This window comes from Echinops telfairi, unplaced genomic scaffold (genome assembly GCF_000313985.2).
Source record: "Echinops telfairi isolate 266 unplaced genomic scaffold, ASM31398v2 ScPeMD7_7424;HRSCAF=8462, whole genome shotgun sequence".
Lineage (NCBI taxonomy): Eukaryota > Metazoa > Chordata > Mammalia > Afrosoricida > Tenrecidae > Echinops > Echinops telfairi.
In genome coordinates this window covers 15,502,330-15,513,731 of record NW_022111324.1, presented here as the reverse complement: position 1 = coordinate 15,513,731, position 11,402 = coordinate 15,502,330, and the positions used below count along the sequence as shown (strand labels likewise).

General features: G+C 45.4%; 1 protein-coding gene across 1 annotated transcript; it reads left to right on the top strand.

Annotated features, from left to right (window-relative positions):
* Window positions 1–2,800: 2,800 nt before the first annotated feature.
* MRPS14 (mitochondrial ribosomal protein S14) lies at window positions 2,801–9,952 on the top strand. The gene is made up of 3 exons (XM_004706715.2): window positions 2,801–2,863; window positions 7,552–7,710; window positions 9,491–9,952. The coding sequence occupies exons 1-3, from the start codon at window positions 2,819–2,821 to the stop codon at window positions 9,671–9,673; spliced, it is 387 nt and encodes a 128-aa protein (XP_004706772.1). The 5' UTR covers window positions 2,801–2,818; the 3' UTR covers window positions 9,674–9,952.
* Window positions 9,953–11,402: the final 1,450 nt, after the last annotated feature.

The following is an 11,402-nucleotide window of genomic DNA, read 5'->3' as shown; positions in this document are numbered from 1 at the left end:
CAACAAATGTACATATGTGCTTGACACAATGGATGTATGTATGGATTGTGATAAGAATTGTATGAGCCCCCAATAAAATGATTTAATATATATATATACTATTGTACTGCCGTATCTTTCTAGCTTATCTGTTCTAGTTCCTTCATCTGTCTGTTCATTGTGGTACCCAGGCCACACTAGCTTACCCATGATGGCTTTACAATATGATGGGGCTTCAAAAAGTTCATGGAAAAAGTCTGTTATATTTCTATTGTGTTTTTCCATGAACTTTTGGAAGCCCCTTCACCTATGGCATTATAGTATCTGGCAGAGTAAGACTCTATCCAAATTTCTCCTAAAAAGTGTCATAGCTTTCTACCACATGCCATCTCATTTAGTCTCTTATTTATACTTTAGAATAATTTTATTGAAAAAGCTCTCTCTTTTTTATTTATTAAGAAAGCTCTCATGGGGATATTGATTGAAAATGTACAAACTCGGTACATTAACTCAGGAAGACTTACCACCGTTTGTCATCACAATCTCGGATCATAGTCTTGTTTTCTTTCCTCTCCCCCATTTTATTTAACATACCGTATATACTAATGTATAAGTCAAGTTTTCAGCACATTTTTAATGTAGTTTTTGTGATAAAATTAGGTGCCTTGGCTGATATTCCGGTCAGCTTATACTCGAGTATATACGGTATTCATTCCAGTGGTAGTTACATAATCTGGTGTCAATTTGAGAGGAGAGTGTAAGGGTGGAGTCTAGCCTGTCAGATCATAGCCAGTGAGATCTCTGTGTGGGCATGGCCTTCTCCTGAGAATTCTGGGAAATCCTGCATTTGCCTGCTTGGAGGCAGGAGACAGACTCTCTCTCTTGGCTCACTCCCTGGGAGACATCCCTGAGGAGAAGCCACCGGACCTACCCTGATGCAGTCAGAACCCTGGACCTGGAGAAGCCATGTGGAGACCCTGCCAGCACTGAGATGCTTACAATGCTACTGGATCCACAAGACTTTCCATCTACCGGCCTGTGATCTTCTTGAATTTGGCATCATTGCATGTGTTTCATGAGTCTGAAGAGAACTTTATAAACTGGTATCAGACATATGGGCTAATATTGGACTTATGGAATTGATCTGGACTGGGCTGGGATGTTTTCTCAGTATCCAACTGCTCTTGTATATAAACCTCTTTCTTATACACATATATGAGTGTCTGAATTTGCTCATCTAGTCTACCTGGACTGACACAATTCCCTAGGGCGTTCCACCCTCACCTTGTTGAGTGAAGTGTACCATGAGCTACCCACAAAGATGGAGACACAAGGTAAACAAGTCTCACAAAGCACTCTTCACGTGTAGGGAGAATTCCCACCACTAACCGCTCCTGCCCATAGAACTGACTCATACATAGTCTTGGGCCCTAATCGATACAAATGTGTAGGGGTTCTGAGAGAACAGAGAAGAGAAAGCATTTCACCTGAAGACTATTTGAGGGAGGCCTTGAGTGGCTTATGCTGGAGGTAAAACAGGGGAGTGGAAGTAGCGTATACAGACGTGTGGAAGTAAAAACATTCAGCAAGTTGAGGAAACAAGCAGGTCCAACTGCCAAAAATGTAAGGGAAAAGGTGGGCCGGGATGAAACTAAAAAGGTCAGCTCAGTGTAGACCACGAGGGGTCCTATCAATCAGCTGTCTGATGTAATGTGTTTTCCTCCAGTTGGTAGTGGAGGGTCATGGTAGAGTTTTGAACAGAAAAAGAATGAAGAGGCTCGATTTTTGTTTAACTTTAAAAGTTTTATTGATTTATAATTTACTTCCCATACAATTAAATGGTTTAAGCACATTAAAAATAATTGTGCTTAAATAATGTGTTGGCTGAGGGGTGGAGTGGAGGAGGAGTTAGGTGAAAATGGGGAGCTAATATTAATGAGTACAAGAAAGAAGAAAATGTTCTATATTTGATTGTGTGGATGGTTGCACAATTATGTGTCACAATTGTGACAGGGCAAAACTCCCAATAACGCTCATTCACTAAGGCAGAACTATGCCTGCTATACTAAGGCACGTCATAAAAAAGCAAAGAAAGCATAAACACATCAGATGGTTGTCTTAAATTGAGGGTAGAATTTTTTTTAAAAAGATCATTGGCAGCTGAGTCATTGGAAGAAAGCAAGACTGTAGTCGAGAGCCACTTGGGAAACTCAAGTAGGAACCACAGTAACACGTGATGTGAGCCTGATCTGAAATGGCCCACTTTCCCCTCAGCGCGATCTAGATTCACACCCCAATTTAACTATGAATATGGTGTTGCTCCTGAACCGCTGTGAGCCTCAATCCCCCCATTTAAAAAATGGAAATAATTGTAGAGCCTTTGCAGCGAGAGATGCGCAAGCCCTGCCGGCGGTTGACAGTGGAGGGAATGGTAATCATTGCTAGATTTCTGGCCGGCTGCGGTACACGAACTGCATGGCGGATCCCTGCACGAGGCGCAAGCCGAACGCGCCCGGGAGCAAAGTGAGGGAAGGGAAGTTGGTGACGCCGAAGCGATGGGTGCCTCACAAGGGAGGCGAGTAGAGACATCGGTAGTTTGAGAGTGTTTCGTAATGACGCGCGTCACACTGCCGCGCCCGGAAAGTCAAGCCTGTTCCCACCGATTTGTAATCTGCCCAAATCCCGTGAAGTACCGCGAGAACGTAATCCCACCTCCTAACCCCGCCTTCCGGTAGAACTAAAGATCCGCCCGGATGGCACCAGCGTGGGACCGGAAGTACTTAGACTCTACCGGATTCCGCTCCGCCCTCTAGAGTTTTTGACGTTTACGGCGGACAAGATGGCGGCCTCCATGCTGGGCTCCCTGCTGCGCGCCGTCCGACAGGTCAGGCCCAGCTCGTTATCCCTACCCCTACCTCACCCCCAAAGTGTCCGGACTCACAGGTCCTCCCACAGCACATCGACCCTTAGTACTTTCTGGGTTTCTCCCAGGAGTCCTCCCGCTCTGGCTTGGTTCTAGGGAGGTCCGTGTTACATTAACAAATTGGGTTTTCGGAAACAGAGAGCTGACGTTGAAAGCTGCAAAATTGGCCTTAACTTGTAAAGGAGTGAATGGTGGAAGGGAAAAACCATGTCCAAAGATTGGGGCCGAGGGAGGTCGGGGAGATGAGTCCGAGCCAAGGAGATTGAAAAGGAGGTGACCTGCCTTCGAGGAAGGAGGGAGGAAAGGGTGGTGGGCCCGGGAGCGATGAAGCCACTCTCAAGGCGCTGAATGACCAACTCACAGACCAAATTAGCAAGTCCATGAAAAGAAGGGCCGAGAAAAAAAAAGAAAAAAGAAAAGAAGGGCCGAGAATTCGCGTTTCTATTTAACAGTGTGGACGTTGTTGGGGACCGGAGATATTTTGCATTCTTACTCTTACCATACCATCAACATCCAGTTTATATTTAACACCAACAGCACATCGCAGTGCGGATGCAAAATTTCTCAGGGTTAAAATAGTAAGTGTAATTCTACAAAACAAAATTGTATTGGACAGAGAGATAACTTTTCATTGCTTCGGTTTTAAGTTAAATCAAAATTTAAGCTTCATTGTGGTTGTTCTAGTTACAGATCAGATATACTGTGGCCACATGTGGCCAGTAGCTACTGTTTTGGACAGAGGAAAAATAAACGGATGAACCAATTCTAACTCATAGCAACCCTGCAGGGCAGAATCAAACTGCCTCCGTGGGTTTCTGAGGTTGGTCGGCTGTACGGGAGTAGAAAGCCTCGTCTTTCTCCCCTGGAGAGGTTGCTGGTGGTTTCGACCTTCTGACCTGTGGTTATAGCCTAATGAGTTACCATTATACTACCAGGAGTCCTGAAGGACAGAGCAGACTTGTAAAACAAGAATGCCTAGTCTGGAAACTGATTGTGGTAGCAATTGTACAATACTGCTTGACATGATAGAGCTATGGAATGATATATATATTAACTCCCAACTAATTTTTTTTTTAAAGAATGACCATATGGCTTCAGATCTGCATAAGTGAGTAAGTGCTGTAGTGAGATTTTGTGGATGTTCTCTTCTGATGGCTTCTAATATCAGACTAAGGAGGAAATGTGGTCATCAACTGGCTGGGGGCATGTGGGAGCAGGAGTTGGGAGTTTCAGGAAAGAGGAGACGGTATAAAATAGTGTGGAGAATCAGCAAGTACAGTGAGAGAGAGGGGTCTGTGAGGAGGTTTGGACTGATGAGCCACAGAATTCAGGCTGAATAAGGAAGAGAGAGACAGACGATCAGGAGGTGAGAGAGAGTGGAAAGGTTTTAGCATCCACAGACTGAAAGTCCCAGAGAGATCAAAGTACTATTGGTTTGGGAATTTAAAAGCAGCAGCCTAGAAAGTAAGAAGTTATATAGAATGAGATACAAAAAACTGAAGTAATAGAGGAGTTGCCCATATTGGTAATAAAAAGGCTGACATTGAAGAGCTAAAGAAGAGCAGAGGATAAAAATCTTTGGAGGCGAAGATGTCAAGGAATGTGAATTAAATGATCAGAAACTAAGACCGGAAGAATATTGGGGAGATTGAATGAGCGAGGGAGAAACACTGGTCTAAGATATGCTAAACTTTTCAGTGTTACAAGTGCTAAGTGAAGTAGTGTAGCATGGAGATCTAAGAACATGGATTTTAAAAGTCAGTCAGAGCCTGGGAGGGATGTAGATGGTCTTTAAGTTAGTTAACTTGTCTGGTTTAAGAAAGGGGTGGGAGAGGGCTGATAATGCCTGCTTCAAAAAGTTATTGAAAGGTTATATTGATACAACTATAGATATCATTTATATATGAACAGTTAGAACATAGCCTGGTATAAAATGAGCACTTAATGCAGTGGTTCTCAACCTTCCTAATGCCACGACCCTTTAATACAGTTCCTCATGTTGTGGTGACCCCCCCAACCATAAACTTAATTGCGTTGCTACTTCATAACTAATGTTGCTACTGTTACAAATCGGGCAACCCCTGTGAAAGGGTTGTTCGACTCCCAAAGGGGTCTCGACCCACAGGTTAAGAACTGCTGACTTCTAAACTCAACGGAAGGAAGGGGAATTGGGGAAGGGACGGGGTGCAGTGGGAGATGACTGCACCATTGAAGGGGTGGTGGGAGGTGGAGCCCAGTGGCTTGAGAATGATCTGGAAGCTGCAATGATGAGCAAGGCTGACACCTCCCTGCTTGGAGAAAGAACTCCAGCAGCAGCTCTGGGATTGGGAAAGGAGTTAAAGAGTCAGCTTGAATTGTGGGTGATGGAGACAGTAAGAGAAGTTGAGGATGTAGGAGATTCCAGTGATGGTAGACCTTGAGGACCAGTGAACGTTTCAGGGACCTATAGGGACAGGATAGGAAGTGTGCAAAGCAGACTCCAGTCTCAATATCTAAAATGCTACCTAACCCAGTAAAACACTGGCACTGCCTGAGAAAAACGGACAAAAGACAGCACAGTCACAGAGAATATAAGCTGATGTTTTATTTTTAGGGTGTATTATTTTTTTTAGCTAGAAAAGGTTATCTAAAAAAAGAAGACATTTTAAAATAAAGACACCTTTTTAGAAGACATAGAAAAATAAGTTAGGAATTGTTTTTTAAAAGATTGGGAAAAAAACCCTGTGCTTTTGTTTTGTGAGTTTCTGTAACTTTGTCTTTTGTAGGCAAATGTAAACTGCATTCCCTTCCACAAGAATTGCTCCCCTTAGCCAGTGCTTTCCTTGGGGTCAGACGAATATACTAACTTGCTTATTTCCACATTTGCCTCCCAGCTGTATTAAAATTCTGTCAATCCTCCAAAGCTTATTTAAGCGCCCCTCCACCCCGTTTATGCCCCTAAAACAGTGACCACTCCCTTATACCCCCAAGTTGTTTTCATTTAATTCAACCATGTGCCAAATTGATATTTAAATCCTCTCCTTATTTCCAGAAAAATCAACCCACTGCCATCCAGCGATGCCAGCTCATGGCAACCCTATGTGTTCCGAGGCTGTAAACCTTTATAGTGGCAGACAGCCTCCTCTTTTCCCCAAGGAGCAGCTGGTCGGTTTGAATTGCCCACCTGTGGTTCGCAGCCCAGTGCCTGACCCACAGTGCCACCAGGGTGCTTGCATTTCCCAAAGTGATAAAGTTGTTCTACTTAATAGATTTTAGAATGTTGTGTTTTCATGATAGTGTTGTCATTTTAAGTTTTCTACTGTACACTGTGTTTCTTCTAGGAACAGATATAGGAAACCACTATTATTTTGTGTTGCTACAATTTAGATAGCATGTAATGTTTGCTCCTGTTTGAGAAAGGATATTTCTCAGGGTCTACATTCCCTATGCCTGAGCGATCAGAACTACAAACGATCATCATGTGAATAAAAGGTGATTAATAGAGGTCCTAGTATTATTACAGGCCACCTGTGCTACGAAATACCAGGCCAACGGTAATTTCAAGGTGCCTTTGGTGCAGAAATTCGGCTACCAAGAATTTATCTTGGACATACAGGATACACATAGGAAGTGATGTGATGCAGGTTATGCACTGCAGTCTTGTGTGTAATGATAAACTGTGAGATATGGCTAACATGCCCACCTATAATAAGCCAACGCTTCAATGAATTAGGGAGGCAACTTTCCACTGTGCAGCCTTTCAAAAGGGACACTTGGGCATACAGGTAGGAGGGAAAGTCAGGATTGAGCCAATGGCAGTGAGTGAGAGTGAGGCAGAGACAGATGTTCAGTAAAAGTACAAAAGGGAGGGGTTCCCATGGGGGAGGGGTGTAATCCTCTGGAGGGTACACAGGTTAATATAGTGGTTACCTTTGTGGGCGGGTGGTAGTTACTTGACAGGTGAGAGATGAGGTGAGAGGGCGACTTCTCTGTGTGTCTGTTTATTTTGAACTGTGTGACTGTTAGGTACCATCACATCGGAGCTAACTCACGTGCAACAGGAGGAAGCCCTGCCCAGTCCCGCATCGCCATCGGCATCTTTGCGCCCACTCTTATCACCACTGTGGCAGTCCATGTCCTGGAAGGGCTTCCTCTCGTCCACTGCCCCTCTACTCTCCAGGGCTTCTCTCTTCTGACTGCATGTCCAGAGTACACAGACGAGCGTCTTCTAAGGGCATCGGACTGTACTTCTTGTGTGACAGCTAAACCACTTGTCTGTCAGTTTGTCATTGTGGTGAAGTGTGTGGCTGTGTGCCACAAGCTTCGATCTAGACTAACAGACTGGAAGGAGTAAATACGCTTCCTGCTTCTGAAGGATTAGCCACTGAAAACTTTATGAATGAATGTGATTATTAGCCTCAGTCAAAGGAAATGATGGGGGGAAAAACTCTGAAAATGTTTTGCCTTCCAACATGGCAGTATATTAATTATTACCACTTTTCCTTAGGGTACATCCATAGGAAGTCGTCCATTGTTTTTTAAATTACTATTCAGGTGATCTAAAACAACTTCTAAATACTAGGCCATAAATAGTGACTAGCAGGATTACAGGCTTGGGGGACACGGCCTGGGTGTGACTGGCCTCACTGTTCCTGCCTTTTGTCCGTTAGATGGTTCCTTCATCAGCTTCAGGCCAAGTTCGAGGTTACTATGTAGACTGGAGAATGCTGCGAGATGTGAAAAGACGAAAAACGGCCCATGAGTACGCAGATGAGAGACTGCGTATCAATTCACTCAGGAAGAACTCCGTTTTGCCAAGAGCCCTTCAGGTTGGTTAATTGAGTCCGTTAGGATCACAAAATCATTTGATAGTGTTTGTAATGATTTAGGACCACAATTGTGTGGGACAGATATTGCAAGTCAGTACAAAGCAATCCCTTGGAAAGGCTCAGATGAGACAGCTACAACAGTAGCCTTTCCGTTATCTCCTCGGGCTCGATCCTTAGGAAGAGATCATGTAGAATATTGGGCACTCTTGGACCTAAGGTCTCCCCAGCTTAATTTCAGCTTTTGGGTTGACAGCCTTTCTGACACATAAGCCAACATGCCTAGCATGTAGACTAACTGCTGTTGCCTGTGGCCGTTCCGCTATGCCGTGTGCTGTGCTCATCACCTCTGTGCGCCAGGAGCGCCTGCCCATCAGGCTCAGTCCTGCTCCTGCATGCCTTTGAAAGCGTAAGACCCTGCACCTCTCTGGTGACAGTCTCGTCTGGGCTAAGCCAGATGAGCGGTCAGCAGAGCGCCCCGACCACTCTGTTAGGGCTTTGACCCTCTGGCTTTAGACTGTGTACATTTAGGGAGTAATAAGTAACCACCGAGAAATCCAGCGAAAGGTGCTCCTGAGGCCACTATTTATGAAGATCCGGAGGCCTCAGCAGGAGCTGGGCAGAGACTGAATGTGGCCTGCCAGCTAGCTTACCCGGCCAATTGATGTCCCCGTTCCAACAAACTGCCGGCCTTCTCAGCACAGACTTTCCTAGCCTGGGGCTATTGCCCTTCTGCTCTCTCATGTCCCCTCTGCCCAGTTTCCTCTTTGTAAACTGCCTTAGATGTTTTGGGGAAAAAGAAATACTGTAGGTAGGTAGGCATTCATTCATTAATCAAGCGCTGCTATAATCTTGCTGCCCATAAATCTGCATGATTACCTCATTTAATTTATATACATTTTAATGTAATCATTTTGCTTCTACTATAGTTTAGCACAGTGTCAAGTCTGTAAGAACACTGGTCATAAAATGTACACACATACTTGCAAGCACATGCCCAAGAATACAGCTCGACTGACAAAATGCTAACCCACCACACTGGCACTTGTCCTTTCTGCTCAACTAGTCCTCATCGCCCTCCCCTTCGCCCGTTTCCAGGCCTGGTCCATTCTCTGTGTTGCAAGTGATCTCTAAGAAATGTCAGTCTCATCCGATCACCCCCTCTTCAGAGCCACAGGTTTGAAAGTTCTGTGACCCTGCTCCTGCTCTAAATCTGTAATTTAGAAGCTACTCATGCATGCCTGGGCTGTAGATTAGGTCAGTGGATTATAGTACATTCCCATAAAATTACCACTCGCGAGAATGAACAAATCTTTCCAAAATGCAACAATATGGATGAAGCTCCCAAGCGTATTGAAGCCAAACAGAAATGAATAAAAAAGTGCATACCATATCGTTAGTTATGTATAAAATATAAAACAGGAAAACCCCTCTCTGCGGTTAGTGGGCAGTTGGCTGCTCCCCCAGGGCTCAGTTGGTCACTGGGAGGGGGAGAGAGATGTTCCTAAGCCAAATGCTGGCTCCATGGCTATGCAGGTGTGTACACTCACTGTCCTTAGCACGTGTGGACGACTGTCTTCAGTGCACTGTTGACAAAGTGAGGTTGTGAGCACGGTCAACATGTCCGAGAGCTTTACGGTCACTTTGTTTCCGGCCAAAGGTTGAAGTTCGCCCCTGTCCAGGGTTCTTGGGCAGCATCACTGAGTCCCGACCCTCTCTCCTCTCTCTTCTGTGCACTTGGAGCTAAGCATCCAGCATAAACAGATGTGACTCTTTCCCTCAGGAAGTGGCTGATGAAGAAATCGCTGCCCTCCCCCGGGACAGCTGTCCTGTCAGGATCAGGAACCGCTGTGTTTTGACGTCTCGGCCCCGTGGTGTGAAGCGGCGCTGGAGGCTCAGTCGGATCGTCTTCCGCCACTTAGCTGACCACGGGCAGCTCTCTGGGGTCCAGCGAGCTATCTGGTAAATGCACCCGAGCCGTCCTCGTTTGCAGGGAACTGGCTCCTGCATGAAGAGACTTTTCAAGCAGACAACGCCTAGTTTCCCAGGGTGCGGTATTGGAGCTTGTCTGCCTGACGCTGCCCAGACGTCACTTTTACAATTCTCATGAAGACGTGTGGGTGTGCCATCCTGTCTGCAAAACTTGGCTCTCAAGAATTACCTTTTTTCTTGTGGACTTGATGGGTTAACCAACATGCCATGTGTTGTACAGACAGTAGCACAGTAAACACCTGTCCTGTGAAAATTATTGTGTGCCTTCCTTTCCTTCAAATGCAGTCTCTCAGCCTTGCTTTCCAGAGGCACTTTGGAGACCACATTATCGCGTCACCAGAGACACTTTAGAGACCACATTATCGCGTCTCCAGCCCCGGACTGGTGAGAGTGGGTCTGTGGCAGAGCACTCGGCTCGGCCTGCCCCTTGAGCTGCGGAGCTCCCTCACTGCTTGCGCCTCCTCGGACAGCAAAGTCTGAAACTCGTGAAGGAGGCGTGGCTATGAGGGAATTAGTTATCAGCATTAGAGGCATACTGAGGCATCCTGCACAATAATTCTGACACTGCCAACTGGAATGCTCTTAAGAGCTCACCTAATGTTCTAGTTAGGTTAAGGTGACCAGATTTTAACATTGGTAAAGCAGGACAAAAGTGGGACACCATTGATAAAACTCAGATCCTGGCGAAATAGCCACATGGCAGCCGAAAACCATATACCCTAGCTTGTGCATTCTTTCCAAAAATCGGGACTTTTTTAAAACACTGCAGGTGGGAAAAATTGTTAAAAATCGGAACCGTCTTGCCAAAAGCGGGACGTCTGGTCACCTTAAGTTAGGTGCCATCACATGACTCAGAGCAGAGCTGCCCCATAGTGTGTTCTCTTTCCATGAGCAGCTGGTCGGGTCTGTGTGTCTCCTGCAGGTCCCCCGGGGGGTGGCTTTGAACTGCCAACCTTTCAGCTAGCATCTGAGCAGTGTTGGGAGCTAGACCCATACATTTGATGATTTCTGGAAGATCACCTTGCAGGACACACCCATCCTCGCTGTTCACACATTGTGGTTTGATTCAGGGTCTAGGCATGAACCATGTTATTTGGCTGTTCTTTAATCATTTCTGGTTCATGAGCTCCTTCCACCTTTTTATCCTTCCTGCCATTCATTGGTTGGAACCAGGTCACATGTCTCCTCTAATAGCCGGCATTCAGCTGTTTGCACCTCCCTCATCCTTCACTTTAGTCCCGTCCTTATTTCCATAAATGGGCAGTTGCCTCCAGAGGCCTGGGCAAATGCAGGGTTCTTCAGATCTTCACAGGGGGGGCTCAGTCACCTCCCCTTGAGGCGGCTCAGGTCTAGCTGTCCAACTTTCAGGAATGCTTTCATCAATGGGTTCAGAGGTCAAGCTACCTTAAAGTTCACCATTAATCTATCACCTAAAGGTCAACCTGATGGCTTATCGTTGATGGTTACCTGATGTGTTGTTTCATTAAGGATTGAAATGGTGACTTTATCATTCTTTCTGTATAGTTAAAATTTTTCTATAAGGTACTTTATCAACAATTTCCCTGAAACAAATTTAAGATAGGCAGGATAAACTGAGTGATTCTATCAATTATCAGAGTAAATGGACTGGTCCAGGGGCATCGAGTGATTATCAGGAGCTGGCCAAGCTTACATTTTCAGTGTTCCATTCTGCCCTCGGGTCG